The sequence below is a fragment of the Lepidochelys kempii genome, chromosome 9 (genome assembly GCF_965140285.1).
Source record: "Lepidochelys kempii isolate rLepKem1 chromosome 9, rLepKem1.hap1, whole genome shotgun sequence".
In the NCBI taxonomy this organism is placed as follows: domain Eukaryota; kingdom Metazoa; phylum Chordata; order Testudines; family Cheloniidae; genus Lepidochelys; species Lepidochelys kempii.
In genome coordinates this window covers 58,527,339-58,544,649 of record NC_136388.1, presented here as the reverse complement: position 1 = coordinate 58,544,649, position 17,311 = coordinate 58,527,339, and the positions used below count along the sequence as shown (strand labels likewise).

Sequence of the window (17,311 nt, the reverse complement as noted above, 5' to 3'; positions counted from 1 at the left end):
CCCATTGTACAGATGGGGAAACTGAGGCAAAGAGAGATTAAGTGACTTGCCAAAAGCCATGCAAAGTGGTGGTGGTAGAGCCAGAAAATGAATCCAGGGTTCCTAATTCTGAGCCTGGTACCTTATGCTTCAACATTTAATTTAGTGCTGTGAAACAAGACGGACTGACAGCCCCAAAGACCAAAGTGTTCCACTGAGCCAAAGGATGATGGCAGTGCCAATTTGCCCCATTGGGGCCATTCTTCGTAGCCCATTCAGTCAGTTGGGCTCCCTGTGCCACTGCCTGAAAGAGGCCAATTACTGTAAATTAATGTGGGCACCTCTCTATTAAAAGCTAGACACAGTGCACGAGTTCATGTCACAAGCAATGTATCAATAGCCAGCAGAATACAGGTGTCCATCGACCAGTGAACGGAATCACAGGTCAGAGTGTGCCTCCAGGGCACCACAGCAAATACCCTTTAAGTGAAGGTGGCAAGCAAATGACAGAACCAGAGGCTCAAGTTGATTGGTGGAGGAGGGTTCTGATCGGTGAGGCACAAAACAATAGCCCACCCAAGTTAGAACTTACTGCTAAGGTGCTTAACCAGCAACAGTAATAATTCCTGGCAGAGGTGCGTCGTTGATACACCAAGGAGGAAAACGCATTGTGATAAGTGAATCTAAAAGCCCGACGCTGCCAAAACCTCCAGATTCAGCATCCAAAGAAGTGTTGGCATTTCTCTGTAAAATGCAGGGTGCTGGGAATTGTATAACAAGACAGATATGTACAATACACCACAGTCCATGGGGTTTCATTTTTGTAAGGAAACACACTGACCTTGGCTGTACAGCTAAAAATCCGCTAAGCACAGTGATAAACCCAAAATATCACTTATTTTTAGAAATATTCATCATCTTGATGCGTAGTCACAGTTGTAAGCATGTCATATTCCCTTCTAGATAAGCACATATACTCATAATCACATGCTCTTCTCCTGCATGCTTCCCTCCTCTTAATTCACTTTCTCACTGTTGTCTCATCTGAACAAACGTCCAGTTGTACAAAAATGTATGCATCTGTTTAACTTAATGCACACGAGCAGTCCATTGAAGTCATTGGGACTACTTATGATTGTATGATTTTGCAGGATGACCAGCTTATATTGCAAGGTCTTCAGGACAGAGACTCAGTCTTTATCTATATTGTAAAATATATGCCAAGCACATCTATGATTCTATATAGGTTATAAATGATAATGTTAATAATTATTACTTCTTGTTGCAGATTCTAGGTAGTATAGTCCAAACAGCATTGCCTATGCTAAAAAGAACTAGGATTAGAACTATCATTACATTAATAGATTTGAAAGTCAGAAGATACATTTTTATCAATGACTTGGAAGTAGGGCTGTCGATTAATCGCAGTTAACTCAAGTGATTAACTAAAAAAATTAACCATGATTAAAAAGATTAATCGCAGCTTTAATCACACTGTTAAACAATAGAATACCAATTGAAATTTATTAAATATTTTGGATGTTTTTCTACATTTTCAAATATATTTATTTCAATTACAACATAGAATACAAAGTGTACAGTGCTCATTTTATATTATTTTTATTACAAATATTTGCATTGTAAAAATGATAAAATAGTATTTTTCAATTCACGTCATACATGTACTGTAGTGCATTCTCTTTATCATGAAAGTACAACTTACAAATGTAGATTTTTTTTTGTTACATAACTGCACTCAAAAACAAAACCATATAAAACTTTATCATCTACGAGTCCACTCAGTTCTAGTTCTTGTTCAGCCAATCGCTAAGACAAACAAATTTGTTTATATTTATGGGAGATAATGCTCCCTGCTTATTATTTACAATGACACCTGAAAGTGAGTACGTGGCACTTTTGTAGCCGGCATTGCAAGATATTTATGTGCCAGATATGCTAAACATTTGTATGCCCCTTCATGGTTTGGCCACCATTCCAGAGGATATGCTTCCATGCTGATGATGCTCTTTAAAAAAATTATGCATTAATTAAAAATTTGTGACTGAACTCCTTGGGGGAGAATTATATGTCTCCTGCTCTGTTTTACCCACATTCTGTCATGTATTTCATGTTATAGCAATCTCAGATGATGACCCAGCACATGTTGTTCATTTGTCATTGCAGATTTGACAAAAAGCAAAGAAGGTACCAATGTGAGATTTCTAAAAATAAATACAGCCCTTGACCCAAGGTTTAAGAATCTGAAGTGCCTTCCAAAATCTGAGAGGGACTAGATGTGTAGCATGCTTTCAGAAGTTTTAAAAGAGCAACACTCCAATGTGGAAACAACAGATCCTGAATCTCCAAAAAAGAAAATCAACCATCTGCCAGTGGCATCTGACTCAGATGATGAAAATGAGCATGCATCGGTCCACACTACTTTGATTCATTATCGAGCAGAACCTGTCATCAACATGGACATATGTCCTCTGGAATGGTGGTTGAAGCATGAATAGACATATGAATCTTTAGCGCATCTGGCACATAAATATCTTGTAACACCAGCTATAACAGTGCCATGCGAATGCCTGTTCTGACTTTCAGGTGACATTGTATACAAGAAGCGGGCAGCATTATCTCCCGCAAATGTGAACAAACTTGTTTGTCTGAGTGATTGGCTGCACAAGAAGTAGGACTGAGTGGACTTGTAGGGGCTACAGTTTTATACTGCATTCAAAAACAAAGTAGTTATTTTTTGTACATAATTCTTCATTTGTAATTTCAACTTTCATGACATAGAGGTTGCACTACAGTACGTGTAATGGGAGAATTGAAAAATACTATTTATTTTATCATTTTTACAGTGCAAATATTTGTATTCAAAAATATAAAGTGAGTACTGTACACTTTGTATTCTGTGTTGTAATTGAAATCAATATATTTGAAAATGTAGAAAACATCCAAAAATATTTAAATGGTATTCTATTATTGTTTAACAGCACGATTAATCATGCAATTAATTTTTTTATTGTGTGATTAATTTTTTTTAATTGCTTGACAGCCCTGCTTGGAAGAAAACAAAATCATCACTGATAAAGTTTGCAGATGAGACAAAAATTGGGAGAGGAATAAACAATGACAAGGACAGGTCACTGACAGAGAGAGTGGGATCACTAGGTAAACTAGATGCAAGCAAACAATGTACATTTTAATACAGCTAAACGTAGATGTATACATCTAGGAACAAAGAATGCAGTCCTCACTTACAGGCTGGGGGACTCTATCCTGGCAATCAGTGACTCTGAAAAAGATTTGGGGGCTGTCGTGGATAATCAGCTGAACAGGAGCACTCAATGTGATGCTGTGGTCAAAAGAGCTAATGTAATCCTGGGATGCATAAACAGGGGAATCTAGAGTAAGACTAGAGAGGTTATTTTACCTCTCTGTTTGGCATTGGTGCAACCACTGCTGGAACACTGTGTCCAGTTCTGGAGTCCACAATTCAAGAAGGATGTTGATAAATTGCAGAGGGTTCAGAGAAGAGCCACGAGAACAATTAAAGGATCAGAAAACCTACCTCAGGGTGATAGACTCAAAGAACTCAATCTTTTTAGTTTGACAAAGAAGAGGTGAAGGGGTGACTGGATCACTGTCTACAAGTATCTACATGAGAAACAGATATTTAATATGTGCTCTTCAGACTAGCACAGAAAGGTGTAACACAATTCAGTGGCTAGAAATTGAAGCTGGACAATTTCAGACTGGAAATAAAGCATAAATTTTAACAGTGAGAATAATTCATCCTTGGAATAATTTATCAAGTGTCATTGTGGATTCCTGCATTGCTGACCATTTTAAAATCAAGATTGGATGTTTTTTCTAAGAAATCTGCTCTAGGAATTATTTTGGGGCAGGTCCCTGGCCTGTGTTATACAGGAGATCAGACTAGATGATCACAATGGTCCTTTGGACCTTGGAATCAATTAATCTGACCTTCTGCATAATCCTGGTTATAGACATTCATCCACTGATTCCTGAAGTGGATAGACTTATTCTTTCCAACTATGTAAGTCAACTCTAACAAGCTCAATAATTTGTGGGCATTTAAAACATACCAGGCCAAATTCAGCCCAGGTGTAAGAATGCACCAATGTACTTGACTTATGAGCCAAATCCTGAAGTCAGAGTCACTAGGGATTTACACTGGTGTAACTGAACACAAAATTTGGCCCTTTGCAACCATCGACTTCAGTGTGGCTGCACTAGAACTGGGAGAAATTTTTTGGTCGAATAGTAAATTCACCAGAAAAATGCAGCTTTGTGGTGACCAAACTATTTAAATCTTGATTTAAAGACTTCAATTTACAGAGAACCCACCATTTACTCTAGTTCAAACCAGCAAGTGACCCTGACCCCACACTTCAGAGGAAGCAAAACCCCTCCATGGTCTCTGCCAATCTGACCCAGGGGAAAATTCCTTCCTGACCCCAAATACAGCAACCTGTTAGACACTGGGCATGTAGGTGAGACCTGTTAGGAGAATGTGAAATAAATAGGATAGAGACTAAACAATAATCTTGCTTCTGGCCTTGCTTTTAGTTTAAACCGGCTGAACAAGCAAGCAAGAAAATATAAGTGAAAGTACAAGGCTGCACTCCCTCCTCCCACCACAAGTGGGTAGCCTTGCCTTTCAGTAACAAGGGAAGATAAGGGGCTAATCAAGCAGTGGGAGGGTATAAGAAGGAGACGCAAAGTCTGCAAGAAAGTGACCATGGCCAAAAGAAACCCTGCTCCTTACCCCTCCCATCAGGTACAAAAGAGGTACTCATCCCCCCTAGACTCAAGACCTCTCAGAACAGAACACGACCATATATTGGAAGGAGTGGTACCAGGGGAGGGGAACTAAAAATATAATTAAGTTTGCCAAGAAGGGGGGGAGGGGGAAGAGGGAGCTCCATCAGTGTGCAAAGCTAGGGCTTAGGAGAAGAAGGGGGTAGCATATTAGCATATTGAACTGTAGTTGGGGGAGGGGAAAAGGAAAACTCTATCAGCGTATAGAGTTAGCCTAACTGGTGTGAAGGGCTTTGGAATGCGTTGGCTTGCTTAACTCCATAAACTCACTGAATTGCTTGTAGACTGGACTCTGGACTGTTATTTTCCAGTGAACTGTGTCTGGGAACTGAGAGGAGCTGGATTCTCGCCAACAAGACCTACCACCAGACACCTGGGAAAAAATTATCTGTAGTAACTCAGAGTCCTTCCCATCTAGTGTCCCATCTCCAGCTGTTGGAGTGCCTACATTAGCAAGATTTGGCCCAGTGAGCACATATTATTACATTTGCTGTAATAAATTATTCAGGAACCAGAACCATAAGTTATTTTTAAAAAAACCCTTAAATAGCAAGATTCAAAGGGGGATTGGACATTTATACATATAACAAGACTATGGAAACAGCAGAATTAATGATAAGAACAAGAATATAGGAAGGGATATAAAACTTCCTGCTTCAGGGTTTAAGACAACCTCTAACTATTAGGGATCAGGAAGAGATCTTTCTGGGGGACAGATTATCACCCAACCACCTACTGTAGAGTTTCTTGTACCTTCCTCTGAAGCAGGGTGGATTTGATTTAAATCACTAGTCAGGAAGACTAGATTTAATCATGGATTTCTACATAAAAGTGCATTCTTGTTGGTTGTTGTAACCTTAATACATATTCTTCACAACTCAGAGATAGATGTAGGTTTCATTTTTAGAAGGTACACACTATACATTTTTAAGTGATTTATTTTGACAACTTTTCAGATTAGTTTTACAGCTATATCAGAAAATGAATGATTGCTTGGTTATTTCATTTACCAAAGGTAATTGAAGCAGATATTTATGAAGTCATTGGGAGGTGAACTATCTCCAGTTCAATAGGTTAATCATTAATATTTGGAGGATTTTCTTGCCATGCTGTATTAGGAGGAGAACATCATCAGACAGACATTTAAATTTTTTATTTAACTAAAACAACAACGTTATGAATTCTGGATTTTTTTCTTCAACAGCAAAAATAATATTTTAACAAAACAAGCATATTAATTTTTGAATTTAGTTAAACATTCAAGTTTTTTAAAATCAGGTTTGTTTCTGTTAAAATTGTTTTTAACTAAAATACTTAAATGAAATATTAAAAAAAAAGAAATTAAATCGACTATGTCAGCCATATAGGCTTCTGTAGCTAACTCAGTCGTCTTCACCTTCATTTTCCTGTTTGTTCATAATCTGGAAAAGAAAAACAAGCTTTCCTGCTTTTTCAGGTCCCAAACGATTTCTCAGTTTGGAATGAATTAGTCCAAAGGAAGAAAATATTCTTTCTACACCGGCAGAAGAAACTACTGCTGTTAAAAGTGAGATTATCATTTCAACAGTCTCTGAATCCAAGCGCTTAAGTGATTCTACCAGTTCACTGGTGTGTCTTTCTTTAAAAGATCATCAGCAAACATATATTTCTTGAATGGTTCTTATTACCAAACTGGTTCTCTTTTACGGCCTGCTGCCATTATAGGTTTTCCCTTCTAATGAGAGAATGGTATGGTAGAGCTCAAATCAATGAAGGCTACACTCAGAAAGACCTCAAGACTTCTGGAATATGCTGCTCAAACAGTTTCACTTTTGTGTCTACTGCCTGTCCCTCCCTTCTCACATTTATCTCCAGACTTCTTCTCCTTGTCCAGACCTATTCTGCCCCCAACAATCTTCTATTCATTGAACTTTTTGAAACTTTGCATTTTTAAAGAGAGGTAAGGGATTGACTCTGTGTACACAAATTTGCAGAAGGACAATAGGGTTGAAGTCTATTATTTCTCACCTCTATATATTAATTTATTTAAAAACATTTTTGCTGTTAACAAGCATGTTATCTCTGGAGACACAAAATCCACAGTTTGAGAATGGCAAAACTAAGCATCTCTGATGGTATCTTCTAGACTGAGCACTGAGTCCCATTGGGTAGATAGAAAGATTAACCTAAATAATCTATACAGAAGCCCCTGGAACCCCATAAAATTGGGTCCCTAATCCATGAATTATTGGAACTCATTTACAAAACTTTTCATAAACATTACATGAATATATTGTCTCATACTATAGAATTAGAATTTATAATCCCTAGTCCATTATGAGATATCATTGAGCTATAATGTATCTTAATTAAAACTATCTTTAGATAGGTCTTTTCCTCAAAACGTATTGTATCAAAAAATCTGATTTAAATAAAAAAAATCCAATTCCATAATCTGGAAAAGAAAAACAAGCTTTCCTGCTTTTTCAGGTCCCAAACGATTTTTTTTAAATCCAGTCTGGAATTCCTAAATTCCTTAGAACAGGAGCATTCTGGGAACTGTAGTTCAAATGGTCTCACAGGTCCAGGAGGGTGTGTGTGTGTGTGAGAGAGAGAGAGAGAGGGGGAAAATCACACTTTTGGCAGCCCACACCACCTCCAAGTGTGATCCAAACAAGAGAGATTTCATTGCTTGATAGCCTGCCATACATGGTGCTGACCTGTTCTTTAAACTTCTATGTATATTGAATGGCCAACTGAGCTTACAATGACAACTTAATTGTTGCCAACTCTCACGATTTTATCATGAGCTTCATGACGTTTGATGGTTTCTTAAAGCTCCAATTCCTGGAGTCAAGTGACTATATGGAACTCTCAGCTTTTTTTTTTTTTTTTAAAGTACGTTTCTAGCCCTGATGGTCACAGAGAAAAGCTTGAAAACATGATCTGAGGGCACCCTAAAAGCTGAAAACTCAAAAGGCATCTAATAATCCAAATATATATAAATTGTATTGGGCTTTTCTTTAGTCTCGTGATTTTAGGTGCCTGATGCCAAGCATTCAAAAATGATTCAATACTGCAGTGTGCTCCCAACTCCCACTCTCTCTTGTAGCTGGCACCTCCCAGCAATGATTGTCCTGACAGTTCAACAGTTTTCTTTACAACCATTAGGACTAAAAACTTTTATTTTAAAATGAAATCTGAAATGAGGCCAAAGCTGGTGAAGGCACTGGTGGAACGTGGGTACATGGTATATTGCGTAATACCAGAATCCAGCCTCTGCTTTCACAGCTGCGGGCGGATTGGGGTATATTGTTTTAGGAGTGTTAGAATTAAACAGACTTCAGTCCATACATTTGTTTTAAGGAATGGGGCTTGCAGGGACTTGTTCCTGCCTTGAGGTTCCAGTGACTCAGTCCCTCTTCTCGTGGTTATGAAGTTACCATAACCGTGCCTGATGAAGCCATTTCCTCTTATCTTACTGCAGCCCCATCTGTTATTCTTATTAACATCTTGATATGCATTAATGCTTCTACAAGATGCTTAGGTTTAATGAAAGGCAGGCAGTTCAGTTTATTATCCTACTAGCCCTGGGCTGTTTACTGTGAAACCCAAAAATACACAGCAGGTTTCAGTTTACCACAAAATGGGAAGCAGCTGGGTTTCGCTCAAACACTTTTTGGTCCAGGAGTCTTTGGACAAAGGTGGGGGGAAACATTTTGCTCTTTCTGGCTAGGCACAAATCTCTAGAGGCTGAGCTGGAGTTTGACTGAGCTTAGTTGGAGAAATGTCACAAACTGTAATGGTCACATAGTAGGGCCAGTTTCTCTACTTGCATAAATGGCTGTAGCTCCACTGAAGTCACAGGAGTTTGGGTGCTCGGAACCATTGAGCCCAGAGGGGATACATTTAGCTGGGCTCATAAATTCTAGGGCCAGACATTTAATTGCTCTAAGAAACCCCTATCTGTTACTCCAGCACCATGAAAGGACCTTGAAGCCGGTGTAAGCAGCCCCCAAAGACTACCTGCAGTGCAAGGGTGCTGGTTCAAATCCAGGCATTAGAATCCAAATCACTGCCCATCTGAACCCCTGCACAATGAAAAATTCCAGCTCTCTCGTCCCAGCCAGAGACTCCATTTGTGGCTGTGCTCTACCCAACCCCTCATTTCATCCTGTTCATTTCACAGAAGCAAAACACTGCTCAAATGAATGTCCTAAATATATATGGCATCACTGGGCTCCCCCGACTTGGGTGCCCTCCAGGGTCAGGTTGTACCTGCCAGAGTTTCCCCAGAGTGTCACACACACAAAGGAATATTCTCTCCCTCTGTGGCAAATGCAAACCCTTTTAGTCATAGAAAGGGCAACAGTCTGCGGATCCTTCATGGTAAAACAAAACCCCTCAGTAAAATGCACTCACAATGCACCAGCTCTTCAATCCTATACAAAGGTCTGTTCCCAGATCTCTCACCTGAGTCATTAACCTCTCGGTCCCAGTTCCATTCCCCTGTCCCAGGGCCTCACTCTCCAGGCCTCCACCTGAGAGTTCCCAGACCTGCTGCTCTCCCATGAGCATTGAAGCCATTAAGCCTTGCTCTTCCTTGAAGATTTGGAGCTCAGCCTTCTCCTGTAGCCCCACGTGAGGTCTCCTGTGAGAGGGCCCCCCTCAAGGCTCCACTGCCCCAGGGCTCCTCATCTGTGTGCCCCACTTCACTCAGGGGAACCTCCCTCGAGGACCATCTTCTTATTCCTGTGCCCAGCACACACTGACCAAACTGGGTCTTCCCCTCATTCTCAGGGGCCTCTGCAGCAACTTTCCCACAACTTGGCAGGTTTCTCCAGCTCTAGCCAGTCCTCCCCATGGCCTTCCACAGAACTCACCCCAGCAGCCACAGTTACTCTTCTTCTCCAGGCTTCCTGCAACTCTCTCTCTCTGGGGCTAGTCTCTGTTCCTTCTGTCTGTGTTCTGAGGAAGCTCTCCCCTGCCCCTTCCTGTCTTCCTCCCCCTCAGCCCCAGGTGCCTTCCCTTAAGCCCAACTGGAAGGCAACTGGCCAGTCACAGGTGCATTGGAATCAACTCCTTCTTCAAGGTCCCCGTCACACTATGACATGTGAGTTCTAAAGGCTGCTCGGCTTTGTCTCTGTGCCTCACAGCTCACTCGTACTATGCCCAAACCTCCACGGGGCAGGGAGGAAATGTCACTGGGGTTAAAGCCTCATTGATTCTCTTCTCACATAAGGGATCGTCCTAGAATTAATTTTCTGCTTTGTGACTTCGTCATTCTAACTTGGCCAGCAGCAGCAGTGGCAGTCAGGGCCCTTCTCCTAGACCATTTGTAGCAAACACAGAATGGCCAGAGCTCAGGGAAGGTATTGTTTGCTTCGGGGTCTGATCTGGGTCAGACGGAGAATAGTCTTGCTGGTGAATCACAGCCGTCTTGAACTCAGACGGGGTGTGTTTGTTTGTGTCACTCATTCCCTGACTCACCAGAACTAAATACAGCCTGTGCCACCCCCACACCTCTGACAAATATAACCCTGCCCTACCTCTGCATCTGCACTGGTGGGAATCCCTCCCTGGATAGGTCTGAGAATCTGATCTCTTGGGTGTACAATTAGAGGAAATTGTCCACCCATCTCCACCCCACCCCATCCTCATTCACTGTCTGCTAAGAAGTGGTAGCGATAACAGGGCTAAGACTTAAGAAGATTCTTCTCCCTACAACCTACCCTCACCCTCCACTGTGCCATCTCACAAACTCACCTGAGAACTCAGGGGCTGCCTTCAGCACTGTTGAGAAGAAAAGGAAGCCCAGCAGTGCCCCCAGACATGAGACCCGAGCCCCAAGCAACCGCTGAGACAGAGTCATCATGTAGCTTGTCCCAGATTCCCTGTCGCCTGGGTGCCAGAGCCACCGTGACTCCAGTCCGGGTGGGATCTCATCTTTCGTTGTTGCTGGTACTGTAGCTCAGAGGCTCCTATTGTCCATTAACAATGGGTTGGTTCTTTTCATTGCCAGAATTATTAGGAACTTGTGTGTGTGTGTGTGTGTGTGTGTGTGTGTGTGTGCGCGCGCGTCTCTCTCCCTTCAATGAGAAAATGACTCATTCATTAACCAGTAAAGTCTCATTCTCACAGCTAGGATGTCTTTCCCACCACCACCACCACACGCACTTTAAAAGGAGGAATATGTCACAACAAAGGTCCACTGGAATTCTGCAGCAAGACCTGGTGGGGAATTGTGCCACGGAGCAGGGTGCACAGAGTTTTCACTGCCAAACGCAAACAACGTCTCTCCACAAATCAGGGTTTCATGTACTTGCCAGATTTCTAGCTTACACCTCTAGTTTCTCAGAAAGACGAAAAGCCATTTTCCCTGTTTAAACCATGAATAAAGATATTAAATATATATAATCTCCATCTCAGCAAATGTCCAGTTAGTCTCCATTTTGCATTTAATGGAATGGTGCCAGGCAGCTGCCTGCCACACAAAGAGGCATTTTCCAGAGGAAATGTGCACCCTGCACCAACCTCACAAATGCTCATAAAATGATTCCTTGCATGAAAATTCACTCAGGGAGAGCAAGTGGGCTGGTTCTCCCTGGCAGCGGTAAAGCCCCAGAGCTTCTACCACTCTATATGCAATTCTAGCTGCCTCTATCCATCCACAGCTGCTCTCCCCACCCTCCCCTGCTGAGAAATCAGTAATTTGCCTGAGGCATTGAACTGACTTTTTGGGGGCACTCAGGACACACAGCACTTTCACAAGTGGGGGAAAATCTTCAACACATTGTTGTTATGCCTGGCAGTCTGAAAGGGTTACAACGTGGGCTGTTACTTCAGCTGCAGAACTTTGATAAGCCCAAAGCAAAGGATTTCCTCCAAAGTCCAGAGAATCAGCTGCTTAGAATCTGAGGTCAGCACCAGAAAGACAAGACAACAGTGTCAAGGACAAGGGCACTGGCACAACTCTTTAAAGAGCTCTCACGTGGCTGTTAGAAATCCGTGACTCCGTGGTATCAAGCAATTTACCTGGAAAATGTCACTTGCAGCAACCTGCAAGGAACTTGGAGAGGGGAGCACCGGGGGCAGTAGGGAAGAGTTTGGAGAAGGAAGTCAGTCCGTGTGCACATGGTTGGCATGCTAGCTGCAGCATCTCTGTAAAAAGGTCTCTTTAGAAAGAGCCAGGTTAGTTTCAGAAATCAGGAGCGTTCTCATGTTATTGCCCAGTATATAGTACATAAAATTGCCTTTTCTTGCTCAAGAACTGACTGCAGTGTCCTTAGATTTATTTATGACTCTAAATTGTTTATCAAATAATTTGTATCAGCACCTCCTTTGGACCAGTTTGTTGGACTATTCAGTAGCTGTGCTGTTTTGATTGGTCACGTAGTTTTGTTTCTGTTCCCCTACTGGACAAGCATAACTCTTAAAATCAGGTTTTCCCCTTGTGGATACCCTGATTACAAATACCAGATGGGAAATGTTTGTGCAGCATTATCTGTTGCAGCTCTTACCACAGCCTGGCTCTGGCTTCTGGCCTGGCCAGGGAGCAAGACATCAGGGGGAAGAGGAGGAGCGGGGCCTCATGGTGAAGGGGGGGCTAAGGCCCACTTCAGCCCCTGCCTCCACTGTGAAGAGGCTGGTGCCACCCCTGTGCCTCAGGCAGGCATGGGCAGTGCCACAGGGAATCCGGGACAAATGCTGTCCCAGAGTCATTCAGCCTGGGACTGCGACTTGAAGTCTGCATTTCGGGACTGTCCCACACAATTCAGGATGGGTGGTCACCCTTCCCATGACTCAGGTTCCAGATAAACAGCCCAGAATTAGTGCACTTCCCTTTTCTCCTACTTTAGATCACTGTGTACTGTTGCCCACAGCACACCTATTGCTCCATCGCATTGTGAGACCCTGCCACGGTTCTGTGTCAGTTTATGAGAGTTCCTGTCCAGGCTGTGTCTCAGTGTACTGATTCCAAGCTCACCCCAAATGTACTGTGCTCCCCTCTTTGTTATACCTCTGTGGGCAGGCCCAAGTAAAGGCGGGAAAATGGGTACTCTACCAGGGCCTGGTCCAACAAGGGGCCAGGCTAGAGGGCCACAAGCCTGTCTCCATGAGAAAAAAAATTCAGGCTAAATTGCATTTGACTAAATGTTATTTATATGTTACTAAATATGTTTACATGTTACTAAATGACTAAATGTTATTTATATGTTAATTATATCATCCCGGTGAGTCTGTTTGTATCCATGCGGCATCCAGATCTAGCAAGATCTGCTGAGATTTACCGGAGCTACTTAACAGAAGCAATATTCCGAATAGGGAGCTGGTCCTCCAGGGTGCCTAGAAGGGCTGAGACAAGATCCCAGGGACAGGAAACAGTACTTCCAGAGTGCCTAGAGAGCATTTGTCACTGGTGTATTATTAATATATGTTCAATACTGCCATGTCTGGCTATCAATACAAATCAAAAAGCCAGGAATATCAGGAGCATAAAGAAAGCGGGGGGGCGGGGGGGAGGGAGGGGAAGAGAAGATAAAGGTCTCCAATCAAGCCTCCAGTTTTTGAAGACAAACAAGACCTGTAAACAGTTTAGCTCAAGCAATGCCCAAACTGGGGAACTGGATGAAAGAACCAGCAAGGTGAAAGGGATTTCAATATAGAGACTGTGGAAAGTGATGAAGACAAGCAGCCAGATGAATCTTGTGATTCCAAGATAATGACTTCCCAAGATAGCCGAGTAATATCGCCACCAGCACCACCAGTGTCAGAGGAAGGTGTTCAGGAAACAGGAGAGAATAGGGTCGCAGTCCATACTGATCCATGATTTTTAAAAGTTCCAGGATTGTGACCTAAATACATTACAGATTCTGTTCATCAAAAGCCTATTCTGTCTTGAGCACTGAATTTCAGAGTAATGCAGAAGCTAGTAAAGTCAATGCCAAAAGATACTGACGGCCGTAGTTTTCCCTGAATTTCTTCTCAAATGTAGGACTTCCTTCAACAGAGAAAAGACTGGTTTCAAGTCTACTTTTGGAAAAGAACTTAAGCTGCCACCACATATCTTACTTAATGAGATTGACAGCACATAACAACAACTAATTTTCAGTGAGGTGTGCATAGCCCTATGAATTTTTTGCACATTGCCAGTGACTGTGGCAGAAGCTGAAAGACGTTTCAGCAAGCTAGCACTCATCAGAAACTGCAGCCAATCTACTAAGGCGCAGGAAGGCTTAGGTCACCTTGCTGTTTTGTCTATTGAGTGTGAACTTGAAAGAAAACTTGACTTTAGTGAAGTTGTTCGTGATTTTGCCATGAAAAAGGCCAGAAAAGGCAAGTTGTAAAGAAACGAGGCCTATCTCTGCCATTTCAAAAATCAAAGAGTATTTTTTTGTTTCATTAACTAATGTGTCTGTGTGGAATGGGATGGGGGCCAGTGTTAGGAGTTTGCCCTGGTCCCCGTGAAATGTTGCTTGGGGCCTGTCAGTGTACTTGTTATAATTACATACCAGGGAACTCATGTCTCCCACAGCCATCATACATCAGTATACAGATGCTGTCCTGCATCTGTTTTACCTGCGTTCATTGCTACCCCAGCGCCACTGCAGGCAGGGGATAACTGAGGCTGTCAGCACTACAGGAAACAAACTCAGTGCCCTACACACAGGTTCCCTTTCTGTGTGGGCAGCATTACAATTGGTTTAAGTAATACTCCTGATATACAATAAGAGCATCTCCTGTGTCTAGGCTATTGCAAGGCCAGCCGCAGGAGGTGGGTGGCTGGGTGAGATACCTCAAAGAGTGTCTCTTCCTTCCTGTCCTTGGGCAGGAGGTGAACAGCAGAGGACAACTTCAGAGCTGCAGGGTATCACCAGGCAGGTGATGATATGCTCCATACCAGTGGCTGTGTCTTATGGCTCCATGCTATAACAGCAGGAGCTCTGAACAGAAATGCTTCCCACGCGCTCCACTGCAGCAGACAACTTTGGTCACCAAACTGTCCTTACAATAGCTATTTTCTGACCAGTGGCATGTTCATTTTCAGAAATCTCTGAATTCTCTCTGCGACTCTGGGGTGACTCATTCAAGATAGGAAGCAGGGGCTGTGTGCTGCGTGTGAGCTAATCCTCAGCATACTTAACACTTTCATGGCACTTATTATCTCAGAGCACTTTAGAAAGGGATTTTTGCCCCCATCCTACAGATAGAGAAACTAAGGCATGGAGAGGCGAAGGGACTAGTCCAAGATCACACTCAGTGTCAATGTCAGAGTGGATGAATCCACCATCTGATTTAAACAACAAGTACTTATTAGGGGGAAACAGCAGCAAACCAAACAAGCCGCTTTCCATCAGAGTTTCCAGCTTCATCATTAAATCAAGATTGGATGCTTTTCTAAAAGATGTGCTCTAGTTCAAACAGGAATTATTTGGGGGAAGTTCTATTGCCTGTGTAAAGAGAAAAGGAGTACTTGAGGCACCTTAGAGACTAACCAATTTATTCATCGGATGCATGAAGTGAGGTGTAGCTCACGAAAGCTCATGCTCAAATAAATTGGTTGGTCTCTAAGGTGCCACAAGTCCTCCTTTTCTTTTTGCGAATACAGACTAACATGGCTGCTACTCTGAAATATTGCCTGTGTAGTACAGGCGGTCAGACCAGGGTCGCATCTACACTAGGAGCTTAGGGTGTGATTCCGCCCTCATGTACACATGCGTGCTCGCTCTCAGTGAGCTAGCATGAGCACAAATAGCAGTGTAGCCATGGTAGCAGCAGCAAAGGCACTGATTTTCCATGCCTAGGACAAACCTACCTGAAACCGGTGGGTACATGACTAATCCGTGTCCCTGCTGCTGCTACCAATACTACTGCAGCTGCGCTGCCATTTATACTCACACTAGTTCGATGAGAGCTAGTGTTAGTATATGTACACGAGTAGGGAAATCACACCCCAAGCTCCTAGTGTAGACGTAGCCTACATGGTCTCTTCTGGCCTTGGAATCTGTGAAGCCTCCATTTTTGCTTAATCCCACAGACCACAGCCTTTCTGAAATTTTCAATATAGCCCCCCTAGTTGCTGAATAGCATAACTGCAAGTAGTTATCATTACAGAGCACAGCTCCCCTGATTCCAAGGCTGGGGCTTGTGCCATTGGCCCATACATGCAGCCAGAGCAGAATCGACCAGCACTGTGCACTGTGGCTGACAGTGGGTGCTGCTGCTACAATACTGAAGTGTGCAATGCTGTTCCAGGCAGAAGCATCATTCTCCGACCCCTGCTGGGGCTCAGCCTATGTCCTGAAGTATGAGGGCTGGCAGGAGATCTGTGAAAATAACTGAGTTTTTGGTTCAGTGGTCACATGGGAAAAGTCAATGAAGTTTAGTTTCAAGGTGGGAGGAAATGGCTTGGTTTTGAGCGGAGGTATTTTTTAACTTTTTTTAAAGTCAGCGTGAAGTGAAATTTGAAACAAACAAGTCAGTTCAAAGCCCAAATGGAAATGTTTTGGCTTCTTTCCAAGCTTTTTTTTTAAACTGAAACAATTCGGTAAATTTGACCTGAATTCACGACATGGTTTGATCAACCTAAATCCACATTTTTCATTGAAAAAAAGTTTCATCCAATAAATTGCCCCCTGCTGTAATGGAGAGGCTTCACTTTTGTTTTCCTAGTGGATGCTCTAGCTCTAATCAGGAATCTCAGGGTGGGGATGGGAGGTGGGGGTGGAAGGGGGGAGGGGGAAGGGAAGGGCAGCCAGCCGGTAACAACATCCTTCCCTTCTGGAGAAAAAGCAAGTTGGTCAGGTTTTCTAATGAAATAACTTTATAGAATCATAGAATATTAGGATTGGAAGAGACCTCAGGAGGTCATCTAGTCCAACCCCCTGCTCAAAGCAGGACCAATCCCCAACTAAATCATTCCAGCCAAGGCTTTGTCAAGCCGGGCCTTAAAAACCTCTAAGGATGGAGATTCCACCACCTCCCTAGGTAACCCATTCCAGTGCTTCACCACCCTCCTAGTGAAATAGTGTGTCCTAATATCCAACCTAGTCCTCCCCCACTGCAATTTGAGACCATTGCTTGTTCTGTCATCTGCCACCATTGAGAACAGCCTAGCTCCATCCTCTTTGGAACCCCACTTCAGGTAATTGAAGGCTGCTATCAAATCCCTCCTCACTCTTCTTTTCTGCAGACTAAACAAGCCCAGTTCCCTCAGCCTGTTGCGGTTTAAAGACAAGATAGGACAAAGCTTTAAGTAAACAAGCAAGCTGGTTTGCTAACGGGATTTTGCCTGTTAGCTTTTTATTTTTTTTTTTTGGGTGTATTATATATTTTGATTGTAAAAGGCATTAATAAAGGAAATAATATGACTTTTATTAATATTTTTATTTATTAGTTTTTATTTATTATAATTTTTGTTTTTAGGCTTTGAGCCTAGTTTAAGGAAGCTTTTTATGGTTTATGTTTTTTGGGCGATTTTTTATGGTTTATGTTTTTGGAC

At 42.6% G+C, this 17,311-nt stretch overlaps 1 protein-coding gene across 2 annotated transcripts in view; it reads right to left on the bottom strand.

Moving 5' to 3' along the window:
• LOC140916925 (protein eva-1 homolog C) overlaps positions 1 to 10,879 on the bottom strand; it is a 49,360-nt gene extending 38,481 nt beyond the window's left edge. For both annotated transcript variants that reach the window (XM_073358824.2, XM_073358825.2), the window contains exon 1: positions 10,576 to 10,879. In XM_073358824.2, the coding sequence (XP_073214925.2) occupies positions 10,576 to 10,684 (109 nt within the window). In that variant the 5' untranslated portion in view covers positions 10,685 to 10,879. The remainder of the gene's footprint in view (positions 1 to 10,575) is intronic.
• Positions 10,880 to 17,311: the final 6,432 nt, after the last annotated feature.